Source organism: Nipponia nippon, unplaced genomic scaffold (genome assembly GCF_047370975.1).
Source record: "Nipponia nippon isolate SJK-2023a ecotype South Korea unplaced genomic scaffold, ASM4737097v1 scaffold_1, whole genome shotgun sequence".
NCBI lineage: Eukaryota > Metazoa > Chordata > Aves > Pelecaniformes > Threskiornithidae > Nipponia > Nipponia nippon.
This window is the reverse complement of record NW_028262290.1, coordinates 22,895,121-22,922,391: the sequence shown is the minus strand read 5'-3', so window position 1 is coordinate 22,922,391 and position 27,271 is coordinate 22,895,121. Positions and strand designations below refer to the sequence as shown.

The window sequence follows — 27,271 nt, the reverse complement described above, 5'->3', positions numbered from 1 at the left end:
GCGTGATATTCACCAGTATCCCGGGTGAAGATCTGTCTCCCCATCTTTGAGGCCTATGGAAAGTGCTTCTCACCCCAGCCACAGCCATCCTTCTACACAAGCAGCATTCGTGTTGAACATCACTGATGCATGTGCAGTTGTGGTAAACTTCAGTTTTTCACTCCACAAGCAAGAGTAAATGTCTGGAAAAAAATTTCCCTCTCCTACTCCTGGGCAAAAATTGGCCTTTTTGTGTGGTTGATGTGAGAATAACCAGACCCTGTTAATTCAGACCTACACTCAGTAGTAGCAGGGAAATAAATTAGCAGCCATGACACAAAGGAAACAGAAGTGGCAGCAATTGCTCTCTGTTTTACAGGCTTTGGGTAAGACCATTTGAGCTTAAAATACAATCAGCATGTGCTAATGCTGCCACTTACATCTAATGGATGCGGGAGAGAAAGAGATTTGCTTATGCAGGTATCATACCACAAAGTACGGCAGCTCCAAGAGTAAATGTAGATTAATATTATAAGTGACAGAAGAGCTTTAACACAGCTGTCAAGAACCTCATGTTTTTAAAGCATTTGTATCTAATGGGCCCAAGGTGAATAAAACCAGACAGCTGAAAAATAAAATGGGAAAAATCAAGACAGAGTTAAAAATACAATTATTTTTTAATTATACAGAGGAATTTCTATTCAGTGATTTTCTGTTGCAAACAGATATTGCAATAGGCCATGTCCTAGTGTGAAAACGACTGCGTTTATCTCAGCAGCTGCACGCAGTGTTTCCCCATGAGTTTTGTCTGGCCTCAGCAGCCTATCGGGAGCCAAAAACATCCCGCCTGCGCCAGATGCAGGCTGCGCATCCCATGGATGTGACCACTGCCTTATAGCTCAGGAGGACTGGGGGGACAAGGAGGAAGGCTCAGCAGCTCGCATCTCCATCTGGCCACAGGGCTTGCGGCATGGGCCAGCTACCATCCTTTCGAAGGTGGCTCCAAAGGCAGGAGGAAGTCCTTGCTTCACCCTCAAACCCTGCTCAGCGTGGGTGAAGCTGGGAAAACATTTTTGGGCCCTACGCCCTGCTCAGCTAACAAGAGGAGTTAAGCAGACTGGTCCAACTGCATGGAAGGGGCTTTTAACAATGGGAATCTTGGAGAAATGAACCAAGAAATGCTTTTTTCCAAGGTGTTCATCCAAAAACATGGCACATACAGTAGTGGCTGTAGGATGGAGTAGCTGCAGCCCCGCTCCATACATGGTCGCATTAGCCCGCGGAGGGATGAGCAAACAGGGGACGGAGGGTACCGCAAAGAGCGAGGCAGCTCTGCCAGGGCTTATCCTAACACCCCTCTCTGCAGCAGGCAATTACACACGCTATGAATGAAGTCATTCAATAAACACATTCAGTTCTCCAGTCAGCCTAATAGGCTGTAATTTAACTCTATTTCCTTTTAAATTGAAAGAAAAAAGAAATCAATAACTGACAGGCAAGCCTCTTCTCATGTGGCAGAAATGCTCGCTATTATAGCTCTGAACCGGTTCTCCCTTGCACAATGGGTTTTATCATGCCGTGCTGCCCTGGGACCCCGCAACCAAGAACTGAACAGCCTTTACTCACTAACCTGGCTTAAATTTGTTAACGGAAAGTCTTCTCCCCAGCTAGCTAGCCAGAAGGATCTCAGCAGCTGAGATATATTTCAGAGAAGCCCCCCTGCTTTCCTAGAGCCTCATTTAAAGCCCATTCTCCCCTACAGCCCTGGCAACCCAGATTTGCTCCTACCTGCAGAGCTGAGATGTCCAAGAGAGAGGCAGGAGTTGGGGGGGAGTTTCCATGCAACAAAAGGTGGCTGAGATGTCCCTGGACCCAGCTCTGGTCTGGAGGAGCTGCCCCACAGCTGCCGCTCTCCCAAGGGAAACCTCAAGTCCTGCTCCGTGCCATAAGGAACAGGACACTTCCAAGCAAGTCTATGCTTAGAAAAAGTTAACCCAGTAGCAAATAAACTGGTAAAAAGTCCCACAGAAATGCTTTTAAATGCTAGAGACCTAGTAATGAAACACTCAGTTTGTTAGACAATCGTATTTTTTCCAAAGCTGTAAATGATCTCAGTGACAGGATCTAAAAGCCTTCTGCGTCCTGCGTCCGCCCGGGCTTGCCCGCACGCGCTGGCCTCGCTTCGGGGAGCACGGGTCTCCCCACCAAGCGGGCTGCGGCTCACAGCAGAGGGATCTCGCTCCTTCGCTATTGCCACTGCCAAGTTCAGAGTGGAAACAGCCATGGTGGGGCTGAAACTCTCAGGGCTCAGGCCTTCCCCAAGTCTGCTCCTCGGATTTAACGCTGGCAGTGAATGTTCCCAGCACTAGTGATTTTCCAGGCCCCCAAAGCTGCTTCTGTCCATGCTGGACAGGCTGTTTGGTAACAGACCCGCAAACAAGGCATGGGTGGAGAGCTTGAACATCCTCCTGCATTGTAAGGTTACCGGCTGTGATTCTTGCATTTCCTTCTGAAACAACCTGAGTATAATCTCTTCTGAACCACGTCCGTGGGCTAAGAAACAGCGATGGGCAGCCAAACTTTTCCTGCAGCTCTCAAGTTCAAGTTAGCTTGCAGTGCCAGAGGCTTTCATCAGATGAGTAAAAACTATTTACACGTTGAGACTTGTTCTTAACACTTCTCCTGGATCTGTCAACTGGCAAGAAAAAAAAATCCCACCAACTACTCTGCCGTTCACCCAGAGCCTGCAGTGCGATTTTGGGAGCTTCCTCGCTAAAAGGAATAACTTATGGACACCCTGAGACAGGACCTTGTTTGGGGGGGCTTGAAAAAAAGCCCCCCCAAACCACACCAGCCACACAAGCGCACAGCCTGCTCTGAGCCCAGGCCGGGGTGAGCGAACAGGGTTCTTGTCAGCATCTGCCCCCAGTTTGTCAGCCCCGTGCTTCACCACAGACCTTCCATCTGGCACTGGTGCTGCGCACAGGGCTCCCCACAGGGCTTAGCGAGAGCTGAGTCCAAGCCAGGCAGGACTTCACCCTGAGCCGCAGCTGAAAGGTCACGGCATCACCACGCCAGCCATCACGCAGAGCGGACAGAGAAGCAACCATGCAGAGCCTCTTATGGCATCCCAGCAGCTTCGTTTCTCCGTATAGCGAGAGTAGGAGTTGTGGCGTGACCTTTAGGAGGGGCTTGCAGGGACAGGCTTTGAGCAGATCACATAGCAAGCCATCCAGCAGCCAGATTTTTTCTGACATTCACAGGGCACCAGAAGGACAGGAGCCAAAGTCGGTCCCTGCTGGTGAAGGCACGGAAGCATCCAAAATACCTTCTTTTTATCAATCCGTTGATCTCTTTTCATGATCTGCTGGTGATGTTCTCCTCCTGCCTCCACAGCGAGAGGCATTCACTAAAGGAACAAGCACCACCGAGGCCCAAAGGTGGCCTGTCCCCATGGCAGGAGACAGCACCTCACCCTTGGTGCCAGGCTGGTCCATGCAGCTCGCCGTGGCAGCTCTCCCCCCTGTACTACAAGCTTACTAGAGATGCTGCAGCAGTTACCCGGGGCCATTCCAAGAGTAACATTAACCAAACTGTGTACCACAGCAAAAAAAAAGGGATTGATAATATCGATTTGTCCTGGGGAACCTGCCAGCAGCCACACTAGAGCCAATGCAGTGATGAATGGTGCAGGCAAAGCCACACCAGTCCTGGGGGAAGGACGTTTCCCAGGTAAGCCCTTCAAGCAGATTTGGGAAGAAGGATCTGCGGAGCAGGAGCCCCCAGTCAGTGGAGCTCCGCAAGAAGCTGCGATACTGGCAGCACCGCTGCCTGTCATAGAGATCTCATGCCTGTCACAAATCCTCTTGTATTTCACTAGAAGGGTCAAAATGCAACAGGGAATTCCCAAGCCCGTCCACGTGGCTACACTCATCCAGCCAAAGACCAAAGTTACTGTTCTTCAAAGCAGCCATGTGTGCTCCACACTGGCCAAGCACAGCCATTCCTGAGGTTTACCTGTATTTTAAGCCGAAAAAATACTTAGCTTGAGATTTCGGTTAGCAGAGCCCAGCTCTAGGCTCACGGTTTGGGCAGCTGTGGTTCCCAGAGCCACATTACGTAGGATGGGATGGGAGAAGCCTCTGGCTGTGCTGCTGCCGCCATCTGTGCCCAGGCGGCGAGGAGCAGGGCAGGCAGCAGGCAGCTGCCGGCACACCGGGAATAGCGTCTCTGAATAGCAATATTACAGTGTCCGTCTCACCCTTCTGCTCCAGGGAAAGGGTTTGCTAAAACCTGACGTTCAAAGGCTTCTCCCCTCACCTCTGCTTTTGCGTACGTGTAGTGCCTACATGTATGTGTACCAGACACGTACATCAGTATGCACATCTATAAAGTTTATGCACGCACGTGCGTATTTCTGCAGAAAGCAGTCCCCAGTCGCACAAGCATCCTCCTGGCAAACGCGTACTCGGCTACACGTAATATTAACACATCAGCATCTCCGGTGACTGTTTCTCTCCCAGAAGGAGCTCCAGAGAATACAGCAACAGAAACATTAGTGTTTGCTGACTCAAGGGCTCCACCAGGAGGAAAACCCGTCTGGACCATCCCCTCGGAAGGGCTGGGAGGGAGATGTTGCTCTGGCAGGCTGGGGAGAGACTGGCAGGGAGGCCAGAGGCTGCGTAACAACATTCAGAGGCAAGGACGAAAATCGTAGCAGAATTGGATTAGCACAGCGTCAGCCGGCCTGGGCTGGCCGCAGCTCTGGGTGTGCTGCCACGCACACGGCCTCCTCATCTGCTGCAAAAGTCTTACCAGTCCAGCAACACAGCCTCCGCGCTGTCAAGAAACCCTATGAAAGAGCTTGCTAATTGCCCTGTCTTCACCTACTTTCTTTTCTTTCCCAGCAAGGGCTGGGAATAGTCACTGACCTACTGCACCCCGCGGTGGTTTCATGACCAGAGAGCATGGCTGGGAGCATGTGGTCCACTTGTGGCTACTGCTAATCAAGTCATGGCTTTTGCCAAGACCCACATGTCTGCTGGAATGAGAACAGCGGGAGCTACAGAGGCCCTTTTGGATGTTAAAAGGTGGGATCCTACCCCTGAGCCTCAGCTCCCCTTGCAGCCCCCTGAGGCAGGTTTCTGCTCACCTGACCGTTGCAGACGTGTCCTTCACCATGAGATGAAGCCCTCCAGGAGTCCCTTCTCTGTCCTGCTGGCTGTAACGAGAGCCACGCACCAGCACAGACAATATACTGAAGGGATGCCTCGCCACTCCCCACCGTCAGGCTTTGTAAGCTTGATGACCGCAGCGTGGGACGTGCAGAGCCAGACCCAGCTCCTTCGCCCAGGCGCAGTCAGGGCGCCCGACCTGAGGGCGCAACGCCCTTGGTATATCAGATATCACCCACTGAAATTACATTTCTGGAGTGTTTCTTCTTTGAATCTAAGGGACTCCCAAGAGGTTTCTCCTTGACCCAGAAAATTCCAGAAAAAAAATTTGCCTGCTTCCTAGACTGCGAACCCCATTCCCAAGGAACAAGAAACAGCAAGTCGAGAGCTCACCAAGTGCAAGGCAGACGTATGGAGCACTCCTAACTTTCTCCCACAACCCAAAAGCTGTGAACACCAACTAACTCTGGCACAGCCCGATTTTATCACTTTGGATTTCACACGCAAGCATGCAACTAGCAAACAAAGGCATGCTCCTCTCCACGTTCAGGTTTATTGAAACTACACATGTATTTTACACACAAATGGGGCGGGAGCTGTTGTAACCAGACTTTGGCATCTCATATACATTTACAGAACCTGAGCACATAGCAGTTTCATATCTGAATATTCTGCATACTCTCATCAAAATTCACAACACTCAGAACAAACGCTTTTTATTACTTTTAGTGACATAAAAATAGATTCCATTCCTCCAACAACAGACCCATTTACAACATTTTCTCCTTCTCCCCCATCAACACAGTATTTCCAAAATGCGCTGGATTTTCTCTTGGAGTCGGTAGTTCTCTTGCAGTTGCAGGACGTTACTGCGTGATACCAGTTCCAGCTCTTCCCTGTATTCCCCAGGTCCCCCTCTGCCCTCCCCAAGTACCTTATGTCAAATGATGCAGGCTCTTCTCTAGGGAAAAAAAAAGCTGTCCTGTTTCCATGCTCATTGTATATACTTCATGATCTTTTACTGAGACCAAACAAAAAGAGTCAGTTTTGCTGCTTATGTTTACACCAGGAACACACTAAGACCTACGCTAAGGCAGCGGACCTGTTTCATGGAACTCGGATACCCCGAGCTATGGCTGATCTGGGCTGGTAGCAAAATAACACTTACACCACCCCATCACCGATAACCCTGGGCTGTCACCTCATCTCATGCCCAGCACATCAAAAGCAGCACAGGATGTCTGCAACAATAAGAAAGACTTATAAAAGCTCTTATACAAATTGCTGAACATTATGAAAAAAATGCTTGGGTTTAATAAAGCAGAACCCTTTGTCTAGCTCATGTACGCTCACTTCACCTTTGAAAAAAACGAGCATATCTATTTGCAAATAATCCACCTACAAGTGAAGACTACCCCTTTCATCCCAAGTACCACTGCAGCATGTTATGCAGCATTCTTCAGTTGCTCCACTCTCTGCATATGGCATCAAGAAATTAAAAAAAGTCTTCTGGCACACACTGGAACACACCAAAACCCAAAAAACAGTCCTTTGTAAGATGCTGCTAATCCATACTACTTCAAGATTTGTTTCTGAAAGGTTTAATACCTTCCTCCAGAAGCTCCTCTGTGACCATGTTTTCAATGGCTCACATTAAACGTACAACTTGAAGTACCTCCATCCATTACTGGTGCTTCCTTAAAGCCCAGGTGGTATGTTTGTAGCACCTCAAGGGATAATCCCTTGGAATGATATGCCTTCTCACCCATAACGCCCAAGTGAAACCAAGAAGGGGATAACGTCAAATCACCCAGCACAAGAGAGAACAACACCCAGAGCTGGCTGTCCCAGTGTCAGATGCCAACTGCAACTCAGCACAACTACAGACTGCTTAGTAAGGCACTTGTTCAGAGAAGCAAGGAAAAACAGGCAGCACAAGCCAAAGAACTACAGGATGTGGTTTTTCTCCACGATTAACAGGCTTGCCTTTTCAAGGACCATTCAAGGTCCACTGACCTGCTCAATAACAGCCGTAAGACAAAAATTGTATGTATTTGTTTTAAACTCCTACCAACAGCCAGAGTTGCAACCAGAGTAAAACCGTTTTCAGACAGAACCCAGGTTAATGGGGAGATCAAACTGTATCCCTGGGTTTAATAAGATTTTATACTTCATACCTTATTAATGTCTTCCCACATTCACTTATTACTCTTATTTGCAGCAGGACGAAAGGGAAGGGCTTTTACTCTAGACCAAATCTATAAACATGAAAATAGAAACCATGAAAATAATTTATAGCAACATATATACATAGAGTGATACCTCATCTGGTTTTCAGATTAAAATACCATAACGTGAGGTAAATACACAGCTTGCTTTCTTAAAACACTACCAAAGTCTTAAAAAAGCAGTAGTATCCAGGTCATTTTTAAAGACAGCAATCATAGCATATGAGTCAAGGGAATCTTAAAAAGGCCATTCTTTTAAACAGCCATATCAATTTTTTAAAAAGGACCCCCCTTTTTTTTAAATGTCACAGAGCAAAATATATTTATTCTTCAGACAAACAACATGAAAACCCAGGAAAAAAGTCCCAGCAGACTCCAATTCCAGGAGAGGAAATGGAGACAACTTCACAGCAGAAAGTGAGATGGGAAGAGGGAAACAGTCACCATTTGTTTGCCAAGTTATCAAAAATCTGCATCCAGAGTAAAGACATTGTCCATTGTTTCTGCCATAACAGCAAAACGTTGATATTCCGAAACCCGCTTCTCAAAGAAATTTGTTTTTCCTTCCAGAGAAATATTCTCCATGAAATCAAAAGGATTTTCTGCATGAAAGACCTGAGGAAGGGAAACACTATTAGACTGGTGATTCTGATAGGGTAACAAAGCTTAAAAAAAACAAACAAACAAAAAAAAGAAACAGTCAAACCCTTTCAAATTATATCATCCCTGCTGTAATTGCTGTAAAATCTATGGACACCTATCTAAGCAAATTCAGTACTGTCACTCCCCAGGAGTTTGGTCCATGATGAAGTTCACCTGCGCAAGGTGCTTATTATCCTTCGAGGACCACAGCACTTGAGCACAGCATAAGTTTCCCATTACAAACCTGCAGGGCAGCTGAAGGGAAACAATGGCCTAAATTGTTCTTGCTCTTTTAAATAGCAAGGCATATATATTAATGCTGTGGTTTCGGCTGTCACTCACAGAAAGCGCAAGTGCAAAATATGACCTGCTCCCAGGCACATTAAGGGAGTGCTTTGTGCTGACAGCTTTCCTGGGCTGTCCTGGCAGGCCAGCATTTCAGGCAATTGCATATCTTACCTTTGAGAATCCAAGCTCCATTAGTAACCGGTCTGCGACAAATTCAATGTATTGTTTCATCAAAGTGCAATTCATTCCAATTAGGCCTACAGGTAACGCCTCTGTTAGAAACTCCTACAAGTTAAAATACAGACGACATTTAGAGAAATGAAATTTAAGAAGGGAAAAGGAGAGAAGACACCTGTGTTTCACAGTAACACAATTTGTGATATTCCAGGCTCCCGAGGCAGTTGTCTGAATAAATAACTTGCATTGCTACAGTGCCTTCTGTTTTCAGTAGTTGTTTGTACCTTCCTTTATTTTTAGCATGTTTTTCTGGAAAAGGCACAAGAATTTTTATTACTGCCCCACCTCTCTTCCTTTTTTTATTCCCCAAGATCCCAAGCTTCAGTGAAAGCTTGAGTTCCAAGTTCAATAAAACCTACAGGCCATACTAGTGGGACCAGGAATAGATCCAGAAATCTCCAGTTTTCCTTGGCTTCCAGCCATTTTAGAATGACAAATTGAAGAGGATAGTGATATAGGAGTGCTGAACCCAGCCATGTACATGTTTAGGCACTGATCCAATACCTGTCAGTGTTGTAAGGCAAAGCTGGGGCATTCGTCATTGTATTGGGTTTGTGTGGCAAGGTTTTGGTAGCGGGGGGCTACAGAGGCGGTTTCTGTGAGAAGCTGCTAGAAGCTTCCCCTATGTCCAATGGAGCCAATGCCAGCCGGCTCCAAAACGGAACCGCCACTGGCCAAGGCCGAGCCCATCAGTGATGGTGGTAGTGCCTCTGAGATAACATAGTTAAGAAGGGGAACAAAAAACCTGCACAACTGCAGCCGGAGAAAGGAGTGAGAATATGTGAGATGAACAACTCTGCAGACACCAAGGTCAGTGAAGAAGGAGGGGGAGGAAGTGCTCCAGGCGCCGGAGCCGAGATAGACCTGCAGCCCATGGTGAAGACCATGGTGAGGCAGGCTGTCCCCCTGCAGCCCATGGAGGTCCACGATAGAGCAGATATCCACCTGCAGCCCGTGGAGGACCCCACACTGGAGCAGGTGGATGCCTGGAAGAGGCTGTGACCCCATGGGAAGCCCGTGCTGGAGCTGGTACGCTGGCAGGACCTGCGGGGGACCCACGCTGGAGCAGTCCGTTCCTGAAGGACTGCACCCCATGGAAGGGACCCACACTGGAGCAGTTCGTGAAGAACTGCACCCCATGGGAAGGACTCATGTTGGAAAAGTTGGTGGAGGACTGTCTCCTGTGGGAGGGACCCCACGCTGGAGCAGGGGCAGAGTGTGAGGAGTCCTCGCCCTGAGGAGGAAGGAGCGGCAGAGACAACGTGTGATGAACTGACTGCAACCCCCATTCCCCGTCCCCCTGCACTGCTGGAGGGGGGGAGGTAGAGAAATTGGGAGTGAAGTTGAGCCTGGGAAGAAGGGATGGGTGGGGGGAAGGTGTTTTAAGATTTAGTTTCTATTTCTCATTACCCTATTCTGATTTGATTGGTAATAAATTACACTAATTTCCCCAAGTCTAGTCTGTTTTGCCTGTGACAGTAATTGGTGAGTGAGCTCTCCCTGCCCTTATCTCAACCCATGAGCCTTTCATTACATTTTCTCTCCCCTGTCCAGCTGAGGAGGGGAGTGATAGAGTGGCTTCGGTGGGCACCTGGCGTCCAGCCAGGGTCAACCCACCACAGTCATCATCACAGTAGTTAGATGACAACAGAAAAGAAAGTAAACTACAATCCCGCCAAACGCTCAGCAGTGCAGAAGCCTGTAGTTGCAGATGGGCAGCACTTCATGTGAAAGAACCTGACAGCAACCTCAGAAAAAGTCAGAACCCAGCATGGTACATGTGGCCAGAACAGACCCTGTCTTCTCCTGAGGACAAACAGGGATGTGTATACAGTAGGAAGAGACAAAGATCCTGAAAGGACAGAGGTAAACAAACTCTAAGAGACAACTGCAGTTGGACTAGATGATTGCTGTAGGTCTCTTCCAACTGGAACTATTCTATTCTATACTAAATAAGACAACCTTTCTTCCTTTCTGTCTTTAAGGAGGAAACCAGCTGCTAGCTTCAGCTTCTCCCAGTTGCTTGACAACTGAATCAGAAAGTCTCTGACTCTTAATGTCACCATTAAGGAAGAGGGAAAGGATGGTATAATGCATCTGGGATCCAGGCCTGAGCCAAGTACCAAATACGGAATCCCAAAAGTTAGAAGTTAATTTGTTTATTTTTGCACATAAGATTGGTCCTGCGCTGCCCACAATGCTGTCACAGCCAGGCTTACCTGCTCAATTTCAACAGCATTAACGATGATCTCACGGACCCGCTGTTCTGACGGTCTGTTCACTAAATAATGGAACATCAGACAAGCAAAATCGCAGTGTAGACCCTGAAATAACAGAACAATGAAAAAAGAGTCAGTTTTCCCCTCCTCCACATAGTTTGCTCTTACTTTAAGGCAGCCTCATTCAGGTTGAAGCTTCCTAGCCTCCTGCTTCTTTGACCGTCGTAACATTACCACGTGTAGTGGGCACTTTTAGTTTACAACCTGGTTAGTAACATGTGAAACCCAACACGTGCTGCCTATACCAAATAACACTCAGCATACATGTTTCTCAGGTAAATATTTTTGAGAGCTACTCTACTGTCAGGGATCCTACACAAAGCCCTGCTGGGTCCCTGCCTCCCGTCAGAGATGCTTTTGCAGAAAGACTCCTACATCAAGACCTGCCAAACTACCTGCCAGTTAACATAGACTGTTTACCTGCTCTCCACTTTGAGATACCTGTACAGAAATACTTGGTTTACGTTCTTTTAGTAGCATTTCTTCCCTTGCTTCTCCTCACAGCGTTTTCAGAAAGGAAGATTCAGATTAGAGTCATCAAATCCAAGATTAACAAGTCATCCCTCCACACAACGTGCAGTTAGTGTGAGGAATTTGCTACCAGAACATTCACAGGTTTGTAATACTTACGGCTACCGCGCCCCAAGTCATCCCACCAATGCCTTCACGTTTCACCCAGCTATCCTGCAGGCAGCCCAGTAAATTGTGTTCGTTCCCAAGATTTCCAGAAAAGCCTCCAGCCAGGACACGACAACATCAGGAGATGAGCAATCCCTCACGGTCTGAGGGGGCTATCAGACAGCTGCTCCAAGAGGTGCCTCAGTTTCTGTTTGAGCTTGCCTGGCTGCAGCTTCCAGCCTCTGGCTCCAGCCATACCCACCGCCGCTAGACTAAAGCAGCACTGTGCTGTGTCCCTCTCCCCTCGAGAGCAAGATGGTGGTTACAGCACATGAGCACCATGAGGGCACATCCAGAGTGAAAACCAGTCAGAAGGATTTGGCAGACTATGGGCAATGAGACAATCCAGTGCTATTGTTAACAAGGGTCAACACAAAACCAAGAAGTGAAAACTGTTTCAGAAAGGCTACAAAATCGCTTCAGGTCATGAAACAGCCCTGAAACAACATAATTTGGGAAATACTCCCCATCTCGGGACAGCTTTAGCAGCTTTAGCCCTGCTGCAGGGCTTCCCATGATCTTGTCCAGGCCAACATCACTGGCAGGATGCAAGATGTGCCTGGCTTCTCACCTGAACCAGTGTGCTCTGCTGACTGGTGCTCCCAGCAGCTTCGCACCTTTAAGAATCAGAGATGCACCAGCTCAAAGAACAGCCTGGGAACAGAGCCTGCAGCTCAAAAAACATATCGAGCATTAACCATTTATTCGTTCAGGTGCCTCAGAAAACAGTTCGTATGGTTTGCCACCGTAGATTCTTTTTACTGCCACTGCTCTTGCAACAGCGTTTCCTGGTTTTCGATGCAGGTGCTGTGTGCACCAAGCCTTACCCTTCGTAACAGCTCTGCAGTTGGAATTATGCCAGTAGGGCTCAAGAAAAATTCAGTCTTTTGGTGCTCGACTCTGCAGAGAAGTACAGTTACACTGCTGTATAGAGGAACTTACATCTCATTCACCTGCAAGTGATCCTTCTAACAAATACTTCTTCACTCAAATGGATCAGTTCACGATGACTCACAGAAGCAGAAGACACAAGGAAGGTCAAGGCTGAAGAACTGTTTGGTTTTGCTAACTGATCATATCACCTTCCTCAAAAGTGTCTTTTAAATTCAAAGCATCTTGTAAGATGCCTTCTTTCAAATCAGTTTATCTAATCCATGGAGATTACTTCCATTATGATAAAGCTCTTTATTCTTTTAGACCAACTCTGGTAAGTTCAAACCACTAGCATGTTTATACTGCATACAAAACTGGTCTTTCCGCTTTTTCAGTGCTGACAGTGCCATAAGTTGTGTGGTGCCCTGTAGACAGGCCCCAGCCGTAAGGAACCGCTGCCAGCTGGCAGGCAGCAGCGCAGGAAGTGGTGAAAAGAAAGGAAGGGCACTTGTCAGCACGTGGCCTGCCGCATTCGGTGTGCTGACACGCAGCCCCTCAGACACATCACATCTTAAGCTAAGAAGCACTCCCCTCCAATGCAGACCTGTAGCTGTCCCCTCCCAGGAGATCCTATTGCTCTGCGGTAACACAAGAACATGGAGAGGAATGGCATCTGCTGCTTCTGCAGCAATCTGCCACAGCTGGTCAGGCGATGGGTGCAGAAGACTGTCTGCAAGCTCTGGGACCCATAATTAGGGGCAGATAGGGAGTGGTACAAGGAGGCCACTTGAACCTGACTGAAGCAGTTAAGGCAGAGCAAGGCTCAGAGTCACATCCTAGCTAGGCCCTTGCCCAAGCCAGCCCCCACTGCAATTCCACACCAGTCCTTGAGCAGCCAGGCCTTTGCCTCCGTTCACGGCACAGGAAAACGAATGTCCCCTTCAATCCAAAAAGTCACCTTTTTGATCACACTACACATTGGGGTATTGCTATTATTTATGTTTACCCCCTTTAAAACCAGGTATTTCTGCTGAGGGACATAGTAGCACCTAGGCTTTAAGTTCATTAGTAACTCATAGCTAGAAGTCTGCTTCTTTCCCCGTTTTACAAATATTCTGGGAATAGCCTGCTCCTTTGCAGGACTCCAATCTTCCTACACGTCAGCAGTTACAGCTCCTCTGTCAGGCTGCAGAAACAGGGTCAGGCACTGCTCTGGGGAAAGAAGTCTCTTCCCTGTGCTGCCTGGGAGGTGATGTTAAAGCAGACGCAGAAGGCTTACTGTGGGACAAGCTCTAGGAAGCACGGCCTGCAGTTACCTGGCAGGTAACCAGGACCTCTGTCCTGCCAGGACAGTGGACCTTCCCTGGAAAACCCTGCTGCTGACACTGGCTAGCAGAGAACCTACTCAGACTTCTACCACCTCCTTGGCCTCCAGCACCGTCAACGTTAAAAAGGCTCAGTTGCACCCAGAAACGCATCCCCTACTCGCTGCTGATTCTTTTTCACTGGTTCCTACCCAAAAACTGCTTCTGCACTCGCTCACCTGCTTTGTCCCCTTTCTGCTCTCTTCACCTTCCCTCCAAACCTCCCTGCCACCACGTGTGGGCTGCTTTGGCAAGACTACGGAATCTTTAGGAATATAATTCTGCCTGTCCCCTGGAAACACACTTTCCTTCCCAGACAGTATGTAGGACATGACACGTTACCTCATCTCTGCTAATAAGTTCATTGGAGAAAGTCAGTCCAGGCATCAGGCCCCTCTTCTTCAGCCAAAATATAGCAGCAAAGGAGCCCGAAAAGAAGATGCCTTCAACTGCAGCAAAGGCAACCACTCTCTCACCTGTTTAACATAACACATTTTCAGTTAGACACAAAATTGTGTATTGCTCGTCAGCAAGATGCACCATTTGCATCTGATAGACTGATGTTAGAGAGGAAGAATCCCCATTGCAGCACCAGGTGCCGTATCTGACCACATCTTTCAGCAGATCCCGAGGCATACAGGGTCTACATACACAACAGCACTTAACCACAGGCAACCCCAGCAGAACAGCAGAAGCAGGGCACCCACTGAAACTGCCACAGGTCAGAAGGAAAAGAACATAATTGTCCAAAGTGGCCAAGACTCCTTTATCTCTTTCTCCAAAAAGGCAGGAAAACGGCTGTGTAACTAATAGACAAACCTGGGAGAAGAGCCAATCTCCTATAAATTAAACAAAAAACCCTACAGCTCAATTTATGCTTGTTGAGAATCTACATAAAACCATATTCGTACAAGAGAAGAAGAACACAGAACATAATTCATCAAGACACAAATAACTATTTATGTTATCGCACCTGTTATCCCACCTTTCATCCAAGAAAAGCACAGCATTATTGGTCCCTGTTCTCCCTGTTCTCTACAGGAATGTATTTCTTCAGACTACGAGACCATCTGACTGCTTGGTGAAGACACATCATTCCACATACGCTATTTTTAACAACTTCACAAGATCCTTGGGTATATTCTACCATGAAGACCTTTTGCATTAAGTGCTGGTGTCTTTTCCCAGTGAGAACTGCATAGAATTTTGTTTAAAAAATAAAATAACCCCAAAATAGCCAGATCTCCCACTTCCTCTACGAGATGCAAATGCCATCTGCTGGCTCATCTGAAGAAATTCAAGTTAGGAAAACAGCATGAAGAGCAACACGAACTTACAAGTATCACAGAAGTTACTAAGGAAAGAATTTGTCTGGCAACACTAAAAATCTCCTAGGTTACTTCTAGAGAGGAGTGGAGAAAGGCTACTCATACAATACAGGTTTAATTAAGAACAAGCATGAATATTGATATGGTTTTTACTACATTCCACCTGACTAGCTACCATACAAACGAGTTCTGCTGAAACAAAAACCACCCATGAGCAGCACCACATGACCTGAGTGCATGCCAGGAGGCTCAGAGTCCACAGAACAGATACAGCAATTGAACCCTCAGCATAAGAAACCAAAGCTGCGGAGACCTGGTTGCAGGCCCGGTCCCCAAGCTGGAAGGAAACACCAAGCATACAAGCCACTTTCGTATACCATATCTCATAATCCATAATGGTAAGACCTGGGCCCCCCAAATGTTTTAAACTTGGGAAGTTTTCTAAATTAGATCAAAAACCAGAAGAGTAGAAATGTACTTTACAAAAATTTGGATAGGATGCATGAAGTTTGGGGGCAGGAGCAACATTGCTTTTTGAGTCAGGGAACCTTCTGATTGCTGGCACACCCCACGCTGCTGGGAGCCGAATGAAGGAGATGCAAAAGGGACTCCACACACAGCAAGCAAAGCCAGACTGGGGAGGCAGCGGGACGCTCCAGGACAGGAGAATCTACAGCTACAAAAAGAACCCCACTCAAACAAGAGCTGTGAACAACAGATGCTGCAAAAGAATGATATTCAGATTTATTTTGTTTGTCTGGCTGAATCTCTCCATCTCCTACACTTTCTCTAAGTACAGAGAATGTTTGGTTTAGAAACAACACATCCTTCACAGTCAACATCGTAAGCTGAACGCAGAACACTGGAAAGGATGCCCTGCACCATGCTGATGGAAGCTAAGCCAGTGTCCCAGCTCTGAAATGAGATACAAAAACTAGGAACCTGGTCCCAACAGCAAACCAGAAACACCAGAGACACGATGTTTGAATCTTTTTTGCCGAGGCTCAGTCATGCTATTACAAAAAAAGGCTAACATCACACACGAATTTGTCTATGAACATGAACACAGAAAAAGCCTGGACTTGCAAGACTTGAGTTGCCCAGTTCTGAACACTGGAGTACAAAATAGGAGCCAACTGGAAGAAATAATCAGAACTCCTAGAAAACATGGTCTACAAGCAAAATCTGAAGAAACTAAGGTTGTTCGGTATAAAGACAAAAAAACCACAGAGAAACCCACAAGCATTTTTCATAACATGATTCTAGTGGGCACTGCCATTACTACTTTGCTTTAGCTGAAGATAAAATCTTACATGCTCACCAGAAGCTACTCCTAGTTCTTTAGTTAAACCAGAGACCCACAAGCCACTACATCTGTGGGGAATTTCATTTCACGTTCCAGGGATGCAGCTCACTCCCAGAGGTTTAGTTTGTGACATGTGCAACAGAAACAAGTTTTTGAGAAGCTACACACCAAAAGTGGATTCTCTGTCTTCAATCCACTTCAGAGCCCAGTCTGCTTTCTTCTTGACACAAGGCATTGTTTCAATAGCATTAAATAAGAAATCCCTACAGAAGAAAACAAAGAGAAAACATCAGAATAATAAGAAGTACTTTGTGTAAATCTGCCCTGGTTGTCCCTACTGGCTCCACCACACAGAGGAACCCATTATGCTACACTCTGAACTAACCCAAGTAAGAGACCGTTCCCACCCCTAAGGGATGATGGTCTCTGATAACAAGGGCACAGGGAGGCAGATGTGCAGAAAGCAACAAGCCCAAGGTCTTGGAGGAGGCAAGCTGCAGAGATGGGAAGTGAACTCAAACGTCCCATCCCAGGAGTGCCCACCCGCCAGACCACGCTGCCTCTCAGACTTCAAGCCAGATGGCAGCCACTTCCTACACACTGAGCTAAACCTCATCTTGCCCAGCTCCACAAAAGGAACTGGACAATCCCCAGAAGCACAGGCTCTGTTCCCATGCTAAACACCTGAAAGGAAACCTTGCAGTCCTCCCACTGTCACCACACAGGATGGCACCATGGGAAACCAAGCTCTGCCTGACTATCACCATGGTGGAGTCTCTGAGGGAAAGCGCTTCTTTTCAAATGTATTACCACTTGGACTCGGAAGTTCTCCAGACAACAAAAGCGATGGGGCTCTCCAAAGAACTCAAAACTTTAAAAATAAGCAGTTCAAGTTGTATGAAAAAGCACTGACAACAAAAAAGCTGAAAGGATGCGACTGGTTGATTAGTGCGTGTCAGAAACACCAGTTGGATCACGAGCACTCAATCTCCCAAAGCAGATCCTTTGCTGAGGTGAGAGCAAGCACCTCAGGAGCACAATAACCACGAGGAGCTTGTCTAACCTTTAACAATATTTCACAAAGTCCGCACTTCCTACAATCAAAGATTTACAAGTATTAACTAACCTTCCAACACTCCCACGCAAGTCTGTTGGTCAGCGATACTTCTCTCCGGTTTGGGGGCCAGGCATGTAGGCCTTGAAAGCTTTAAGAAACCATCCCCAGCTCCCCCAGTAAGTCAGTATGAAACAGAAGACAGCTGCTGCTGCTGCCCAACAACAGTGCCGCTGGACTAGGTGCCAGGTTTCCCATGGGTCTGTAACACATCCAGAGGTTTACCTTTTCTCAGGATCTTTGATGTAGGTGTCTATCAGCAAGCTGTACATCTCTGAATGAACGTTCTCAATGAGAATCTGAAAGCCATAGAAACAACGAGCTTCTGGGATCTGCACCTCCTGACTAAAACGTGCCACCTACCAAAAGCAGAAAGCATGGCAATGAGTGCGGTAAAACCAGTCCTGACAGTACTCTTAAGCTTAATGAGAGAGACAATAGATCTCTACCATAGAGAAAGGATGGGAGCAGTTCAGCCCTACTTTATTCACAGATATGTCAATAAGATAGGTGTGGTGCAGAAGAAAATAAAGCAAGCTAGCTAGAAGTAAATACATCTGCTGTGCATACTGGATAGAGAGCTGCAGTGAAGCATGAGGGCACACGTACACAGGAGGAGAACAGCAAAATATTGCAGTAGTAAACACTGCATATTGAACAAAGCCTCAGACTTTTTGTTCATTGTTAAAAAAAAAAACCAGTACGACGTAAGACGTATTCATGCAATATATGCGCGTATACTATGACATATTCTGCACGTTATAGACATTCAAGATCTAAACTGGGCATTTTCAGTCAGATACCACTGATAACCTGTGGTGTGACATTCTGCAGCACAGAACTGATTTCAGCAGAAAGATTTCCCCACCTTTTTAGCAGCACCCACCTACAGCCCTAAAAGATTCTAGGATGCTGTTAAGTGAGAGCAAAATGGATTTTACCAAAATGAAGAATACAGAGCATGGCACAGCACAACCCCTCCCTACGTCTCATCTAATCCAAGTACGGGAAGAAGCGTGGGATTCTATTAATTCACTGAGAAATGTGGATCAACACAGCCAGGCAGAAGGCTGAGCTTAAAAACTGTGTCCAAGAGTGATGTGATTCGGAGTCTTGCTGACCAGAGTGGACCCAATTTAACTCAGGCACTGGCCCCAGCAGAACAAGCTGCTTATTCCCCTTGGCAAAGGTGAGATAATGGGAAGAAAAAAAGTACACATGTAATAAACTTATGTACTAATGTGAGAAAACCAAAATGAAAAGCCAATAAGCCAATAAAATGAATAAGTATTCAAGCCCTCTGTAAAGCTTTCTCACCAGGTTTTCGTTTACAATTCCATCACTAGCTGCAAAAAATGCCAGAACATGAGAGATAAAGTATTTTTCATCTGCTTTCAGCTTGTTCCAGTGAGGAAGGTCCTTTGACAAATCAACCTAATGAAAAGAAAAAAGAAAAACATTATTGCCCTTTTGAGTTTGTCATTCTGTAACAACAGAAGCAGCCTACTCAAATGACTGAGGCAGAGTTTTGGTGTTTGCTCTCAAAGCTTTACAGGTAGAGAATTTAAATACATGTGACTGTAAAAGACAACAGGCATGCTGCAGTACTGCTGTCTCCCTCTGCAACAGTAACATCACGTGTTTGCTTTGCAGTTTACATTTTTGTAATTTGGAGTAAAAACCAGTGTCCATTGAATTATAAATAAATCAGATTTTGAAAAGCATTAGTATCTTCTTGTCATGAGTATGAACATGCACTAATAAGCAGAGCACACTCTGAGACCCTTAAATTCTACTTGAAATAAATGCTGATACTCCAAGAAACCTATACCCAGGTGTGCCAAAAGATGGACTGAGGGGACTTTTGCCTTTGGCAGGTGTTCAGCCTCCATCCTGCCAAAAAATGGCACAGGGCGAATGCTGTGCAACTGCTCTCGTCTACCAGACTGAACTCTAGCCACAGTAGAAAACCACAACTTCCTTCGCATAGGCCTTTTTTGTTTGTTTGTTTGTTTGGAGGGATTTCTGAACCGCAGCAGCAGTTAAGTAGGGCCAGATGTAAAAAATACAGAGGCCTAAAAACTTGTATGTGTGTGTGTGTGTATAAACATGTACACACATACGTGTATATAAACACATACACACACAAACCGGTTTTACAGTTAACTTTCCGTTTCGTTTGGAAATGCACTGACAGAGGGTAGGACAGTGTAAGAAAGAACCAGTAAGATGGTAAAAGGGCAATGCTGATCAGGCAGGAGTTTAAATGCCTTTTCTTTAACGGCTCAAATCAACCTCTACCGCAACAGGGCAGCAAGCCTCCCAGGCAGGCAACGGAACACCACTTCTATGCTCCTCGCCATCCCAGGATGCTTTCTGGTCTATTGAGAGCCTGTCAGTGCTTTCAGCTCACTCCTCTGCAACTGCAGATCACTGCTCACAGATGAGCAAAGGCTGCAGAAGCTTCGAGTTGGAACACCCAGCTCAGCTAGCAGGTAATCTCTCCAGATCAGCACGGTGTTCAGAAGCCTCTGCTGCTGCAAGTGTAGCGAGCTGAGTGCTGCTCAGGTCTGGCTAACCAGCAACCTCGTGGGAAAACTTACAGCTTGCATTATAACACGGGGCAAGCATCTAAGCAGGGCAATCAGGAGTCAATTAGAAGCATTTTTAGCAAGTGTCCCTGATTATCATCATCCTTCTGAAAAACAGGTGCCTAATATTAAAGAACAGCATTCACATGAAATCGCCCAGAACATCTTATTACGTGGACAAGGAGTTACTTGCGGGTACAGAGACCACAGCAGGGTAGGAGCTGTGACCACAAATCAGAGCTATCTATCTGACTTAGGCTCCCTCTACAACCAGAAAAGCATCCCAGGATACAATTCCACCTCTTCCTAAAGCAGACACCTAAAACAGTTCTGCTGAATTGCCCTATGGAAGTGGCTTTCTTTCCACTGTCCGTGAATGAAGTCCTGCTCTGGGGCAGGCACCTCATGGTTGATGCCATTAACTCCGACCCTTACAACAGAGAAGCCAGCAGCAGAGCTAGGAAGAAAGCACCAGCACCCCGGCCTGAGCACCTTGTGCCAACCCACTGGCCCCAGGGCTCACCTCTTCTGCTGTCCAAAAGGAGGCCTGAGCCTGTTTATACATTTTCCATATGTCTGGGTACTGGATGGGGAAGATGACGAACCGGCGGGGATTTTTTCTGAGAAGAGGCTCCTCGTCAATGTCCAAGCCATTTTCAGCAGCACTCGGAGAGGAGCTCTGAAGATAAAGCGCAGTTCTGGTTAAGGTTGCCATTACTTATTCCTGCTCTTCCCCATATCCCAAAAGTGTGGTTCAAAAGCCACCTGTGTGATGCGGACACTCACCCGCTCCCCTCGGGTGGACACACAGCCTGTCCCTGGGGTACCTGCCCCCTCGCCCTCCATCCGTGCTCTTGCTGCTGGGGCGGCAGCGCTGCCTGTCTGCCCGGCTCTACCCGGCACGGCTCGCATCAACTGCCCCCTCCCAGCTGCACCGGCGCCAGGAAGCGACCGACGCCTGCGTGCCAGAGAAAGCCTTTCTGCAGCGCGAGGAGGAAACCTGCCCCGGGAAACGACATCAGCCGCTGCGGTGCTGCACGTGGGGAGATCTGTGCAAGGTCACCGCACGCTGCCGCCAGCCCGCATCCGGCACAGCTCCGCGAGGCTCACTGCCCAGGTTACGTCCCAATCATTCACTTTGCATCGAGCCAGTGGACTTTCTTAAAAATGCCGTGAGATCACAGCAACTAATTCCATTTGGTAGAGGAACAGCCCTGTGCCACAGCAAGTCTCTGCATGGAGGTTCGTGTATGCAACCCTGCGGTGAGCAGAAGGCAGCCTGCACACTGGCACGCGTCTGGAGGCTGCTCTGGAGGCTGTCCCCCAAGCGCCGATATGAAGCTGTGTGCCTCTCTTTCCAACAGCAGGCAGCAGGAAAACCCCTGCCTGGAGTCACCCACCCCCACCCTGCTCCCTGTGCGTGGGCTCCCGGAGAACGCCCGTGCACAGCTCCTCCTCAGCGAGCTACCAGCCCGGCCGAGGTGGGGACGGCTCATGTTCAGGAGACAGGCCAGTGAAGAGCAGCATGGAGAGGGCACTCCATGAGCAGGGCCTTCACCTCGCCTCCAGCTGGGGACATCTGCTCCCGGGACCAACACCAGAGAGCATCCCCGCCAGGCTCGTCACCAGGCACCTACTGAAGACAACCATTGTGAAGAGCTGTCAGGACAGCATGCTGCAGCCTCTCCAGAAGGGCTGGTGACTCACACTGGTCAGAAGTTTAGCCAGCAGGACACCTTTCTGGGTCGGCTCTGAGATCCCGCTGACACTGCTGTAGAGGATAACTAACTACAGGCAATATATGAGGTATTATATATAATACAGCAGAGAAGGGGACGAAAAGGTTTTGAATACCATTGCTTCTACCCTCCTAGGAGGTGCCAAAGCCCTTTCCCTACCCAGTCTGCTCATAACCACTCACATAATAAAAAGTAATCCTTTACTTCAATTTGGAAAATACCCTCAAACAAGTAATTCTAGTCACATTTAAAAAACAAACAAAAACCAAACACACATGCACATTGCATAGCTGCCACACGTACTGCAGATTCCCAAAGAAAACACATCAGGAAGCACGTTCTGGGTTACAATTTTACCACTTTATTATATTTTTAAATAATACTCAATTACATGAGATAAATTTCCCAGTGTCATCTTGCAGAGTCTCTGCTGAAGGCCATGAGAGTCCAAGACCTTTTGTACTTCCCAGGACGCAGAGATGGTTGCAGTAACCCCCTGGAAGCGCCGCAGGGGAGGTTTGGGCCCAGCGGGGACGGCACCCTGACTTAGCACAGACCTTCCTTCTCAGGGCCTGCCACGCAGCTAGCATCTCCATCTGCTTCTGCACCAGCCGTCAGCCTTGAAAAAGGAAACACTGCAAAAGTCTTCCTTGTTAGCCCAGCATTCTCCTGACCAAAACCCTTCTATACCGCCTGGGGACTACCCCCAAGTATTTATTTTAGCCTAACAAGGCTAAAAGTTACTACCAGTTACTAACCTCAGCCTTGATGTTCCTGAACAAAAGCCAGCATGCAGGGCCCATAATGCAAGGAGCTAACTTGAAAAATACTTCTGGTGTACAGAAGTGAAGCTGAGCACAGGAAGAGCAAAGTTCCAGTATGGCAGGAAAACTGGAGATCAACACTGAGACAAGGAGCACTTGTCATTTTTCCAATGGCCTTCAACAGCTGCCGTGCCGCAGGCCACAGAGAGAGGGGTCAACACACCAGAAAATACTGTCAGTGCACAGCGAGACAGAAAGGTGAGAGAAGAAAAGGCTCGTCAGGCAGTGTGTACGCTCTGGAGAGCCCTGATGGCAGGAAAGCAGAAGGATGGCTTCCAGGAGCCAAAGACTCAGAGTGCTGGCATGACCCTGAGAAGGACCACCACACAGAACTGGAAAACAGTACAAGTTTTTTAAAAAATAGGTGTTTGGTTTTTTTTTTATTTTAAAAAAGGAAGGGTCAGCCCACAGAGACTACACCATACTGGAACCTCCCCCTAACCCCTTCTTGAGGGGCAGAGGAGTTTGACAGGCAAGCTCCATTTCCAAGCTGGCAGGCAGGCAGCTCCTGGCTACGAGACAGTCCTCTCTCTCTACATTTTGGTTTCCATTCCTCTTAGCCAAAGTTTTATCTGAGTAATACTCGTTACCTAGCCTGTTTGTTAACGCAGTATGTGTTTTGGTACAACTCAGCTGAAAAATTCATGGAAGATCCTTCTCTAATTCCATTTCAGATGCACAGCACATTCTGATGGCTGCCAGGGCTTCAGAGCAGCCACCACCTCGCACTGAAGGAACACAACGCGCTTCCAGCCTTGCCTTCCTGGCCCCGGCAGGCGCTGGCAGGGGCACGGGGAGCTGGAGAAGGTCACGGTCCCTAGGCCGATACACCTCCTGCTTTCAATCTACGCCCTGCATCTTTTCTTTAATTCTGTGATGGTGCATAGAACAGTCAACAGTCGCCATAAAAATGAAGAACATCCAGTTTATAATGCCAACATGCTACTTTCTGTTCAGACAACATGAGCCAAACGCATAAAAGAGCTGAAGCTGGTGGGCACAGCCCAACCCCTGATCTAGCAGGGTCAGCCAGAGCAGACTGCCCAGGACTGCGTCCAGCCGAGGTTTCAGTATCTCCAAGGATAGAGACTACACAGCCTCTATAAGAAACGTGTGCCAGCATTTGACCACCTTCATAATAAACAAGTGTTTTCTTAGGTGCAAATAGAACCTTGTGTGTTTCAGTGTGTGCCCATTGCCTCTGGTTCCGTCACGGGGCACCACTGAGAAGAGCCTGGCCCCATCTCCTTTATTCCCTCCATCAGGTATTTACACACACTGATGAGATCCCCCAGAGCCTTCTCTTCTCCGGGCTGAACAGTCCCAGCACTCGCAGCCTCTCCTTGTACGACAGATGCTCCAGTCTTCTAATCATCAGCCCTTTGCTGGACAGACTCCAGTACATCATATCCTGGTTATTCTGCAACTGCTAGAGACAAACTCTTCTGGTGACGACAATAAACCCAATGGACAACAAAGAGTGCCTAGTAGCACTGCAGCTCTTTCCATTAATTTCAAATCCAGCAAACTAGGAAATAATTAACACATATACACACATATAACCACCACTCCACAGCAATAGCTGTTGGGCTACGCGTGCAAGTATCTCGGTTACATGCCCTGTATCAGCTGTAGCCAGGAAAAAAGCTAAAGGTGCTGGCAGAGCCAGCACTGTGATGGGGCACATACCATGTCATGGTATAGACTCATAGAATTGTTTAGGTTGGGAAAGACCTTTAAGACGACCCCGGTAAGAGGCTGCGCGTGCATCCCACAAGCTCCCAAAGGCTTCAGGCCAGCCCTGGGCAGCGCAGGCCATGCTAGCGGTGAGGCTGGGAAGATCACCAGCGCTCCCGGGAGAGACGGCTTCCACCGTACAGCAGCTGAGGAGCGCAGCGCCTGTGGGCTCTGCGCGCCGAGGGGATGCACAGGACTACTGCTGGGCTCTGGCAGGCCAGAGCGAGCACCTCTTTGCTGTGGGTACAGCACGCTGCTGTTCACGGAGGGAAACGTTACGGGTTTTTTAGGCTTGCATGCCCCAGCTTTTGGAAACTTGAGTACTGCTGAGACACAAAGGTTTAGGAAGACCATGTGGGTTTCTCTGCCGTAAAGATCCTTTACCCTCGCACACCTCAGCCTGGCTTCGCAGGGCTGCACCGGGGAGAACCCAGAACGGAGCTCCGGCACCTCCTGGGGGCAGGCTCTCCTGGTCCGCAGGGCTGGGAAGCCAGGACCCCCCACCAGCACCCGTGCCCGCCTGCACGGCAGCCCGGGGCAGAGGGGACAGGGCTGCCCTCCCGGGCCCAGGCAGGCACAGCTCCGCAAGCCCAGGCCCGGCAGGGCGGCGGGGCCCCGCGCTGCCCGGGCCCTGCACCGGCCGACCCCGGGCCCGAGTCCCGGCTGACCGCCTTCATCCATCGCGCGTCCGCCTTCGGTGCTCCCCGCGGCCGCGGCGCCGCAGGGCAGGGCCCGCCCGCGCCCGCGCAGCACAAGGGCGCCAGGGCGTCCCCGCGCCCTCCCCAAGCCGCCGCCGCGGAGCCCCGTCGGCAGAGCCCCAGGGCGGGCGGGGGTGAAGCCACCGCGGCCGGGGTGGCCCCAAAACCCCTCCCTGCCAGCCCCGCGCTCCCCGGGGGGGGCCCGGCCCGGCGGGGAGGCGGCGGCAGCCGCCGGCACCCCGGCGGTACAGGAGGCCGCGGCGCCCGCCTGGAGCCGGCGGCTCGGGCAGGTGCCGGCGAGGCCGGAGACGCGACAGCGGCGGGCAGTGCTGCGCTGCCTCCCGGAGCCGCCCGCACGCCCACCGCCGGGCCCCACCGCCCCGGCCTTACCCGCTCCGGCCCGGCCGCCTCCTGCAGGGCCGCTCGCCCCCGGTGCTCGCCCATGGCCGGCGGCGACTGGGCCGCGGCGGTTGACGGGGGAACGGGCACGGCCGCGGCCGCTCCTCCTCCGCGGGGCGGGGCGGGGCGGGGCGGGCGGACAGCGGCGGCGGCCCCGGGCCCGCGGCAGCGCCCGGGCGCGGCCTGAGGCGGCCCCGGCCCCGGGGAGGCGGCTGCCGAGCAGGAGCCGCCCCGCAGCGCTGGGCTGAGGGCGGCGCAGGCCCCGGGGTACGGGCCGGCGCTCCGAAAGTGTACCAGAAACAGCAACCCCTGCGAGAAAAAAAAAGCCTTTTTTAAGCCCTCCCGAGCCAACGGCGACCTCAGAACACCCTCCAGCCGCCGCGTAACAGGCGGACGTAGTCGTAGTGCGTGGAGGTGCTTGCAGGGCCCTGGGAGCGCAAACAGCGCGAGCAAAAGCACTGTTGACGTGTTTCTGTCACTTCTTGCACGCAGAGGGATTTCATCCAGAGCTGGGAGCTGTCGGAGTTCAGCGGCTTCCTCATCCTCCCTCATCCCGAAGCTGGGCAGGCCCTCGGGCCCCCGTCCGGCAGACACGTGGGTCATCTGCCAAAACAATCCAGGAGTCCGTAGGAAAAAAGAGAAGAAAAGTCCCACCGACTAGGTACGGCCTGGTTTGTCATGAAGACCTGAAATCAGAGACGCAAATCTAAAAGCAAACACCGGTGAGCGAGAACTAAAAGTTTACGAGCACCAAGGCAGGCAAGCAGGACTGAGCCACTCCTTAGAGGCCGAGAGAAATGCCTGGAGCCCAGGGTGGTCCCTTCGGGAGGAGGAGGGGGAGCTGGACGCCTGGTGTTCCTCAGCGGAGAGCCGTCCATAGACGCTGTGCGCCATCCCCATCGCTGCCCACTGCTCCCCAGTCCAAGCACCGGCCAAACACCCCCAGGCACCCTGCAGCCAGGGAAGGTACAGAGTGCACAGGCAGGGGCTTCGAGGGATTCTGGTATCCTTTTCCAGAAAGGTAGCCTTCAGTTTCGTTAGTTCTCTGTCATTAAGAATTTTTTTTAAAGGCACCTGGCCACCACAGAGTGACTGAGACCTCCCCTCTACCCATTTCCCAAGCATGGGAAGGGGGAACCGGGCCAGCTGGGCTCCTCCAGACCGCATCTGCCTCCTGCAGCTTTTTTACACCTTGGGAGAGGAGCTCAAGCCTCACCGGGGGCAGAGGGTGAGGGAAGTTCAGTGGTGGGATCTGTGCAGCATGGGTGGCCGTGCACACACACGGGTGGCCCCAAGCACCAGAACAGCTTTGGTTTTCTTACATTGAGTCTTCTGAGGAGCAGAAACACATGCCTAAGCAGCAAGTTACTAAACAGCACACCAGAAACACACACACAGTAAATGAGAAAAGGTGGCTTTACACTAACAACATCTGCTGTTACCTAACTACTGCTCTTTCCGAGTCAGCCTTCAAGTTTTATTACCCAGAGATACCCATACAAGTTGCTTAATATTCACATCCAACAGCAGCTCCGCTCCTTGGTGTACCGAGTACCAGGGATTCCAGTTTTTTTGTCCAGAGCAAACAATTAGAGGAACACTGATTGATGTAGAGCAAACCCAACTGACCCATTAACACTGACAAATTGTATTGGTGTGTGTAATGCAGAGTGTGCTGACGGTTTAAGAGGGAGACGCAGGAGTTTCTGGGCCAAAAACAACAAGCAGCAAAACTGAAGCAGACTAATCGTATTAAGTAACATTAGCCCCCTAACCCGATTATCCTGGCTGCT

General features: G+C 49.3%; 1 protein-coding gene across 1 annotated transcript; it reads right to left on the bottom strand.

Moving 5' to 3' along the window:
- Nucleotides 1-5,684: 5,684 nt before the first annotated feature.
- RRM2B (ribonucleotide reductase regulatory TP53 inducible subunit M2B) lies at nucleotides 5,685-25,603 on the bottom strand. The gene is made up of 9 exons (XM_087748399.1): nucleotides 25,470-25,603; nucleotides 20,605-20,760; nucleotides 18,808-18,924; nucleotides 17,716-17,849; nucleotides 16,545-16,639; nucleotides 14,085-14,218; nucleotides 10,768-10,872; nucleotides 8,483-8,596; nucleotides 5,685-7,996 (listed from the first exon to the last, which is right to left on the bottom strand). The coding sequence occupies exons 1-9, from the start codon at nucleotides 25,521-25,523 to the stop codon at nucleotides 7,844-7,846; spliced, it is 1,062 nt and encodes a 353-aa protein (XP_087604525.1). The 5' UTR covers nucleotides 25,524-25,603; the 3' UTR covers nucleotides 5,685-7,843.
- Between the last annotated feature and the right edge of the window lie 1,668 nt (nucleotides 25,604-27,271).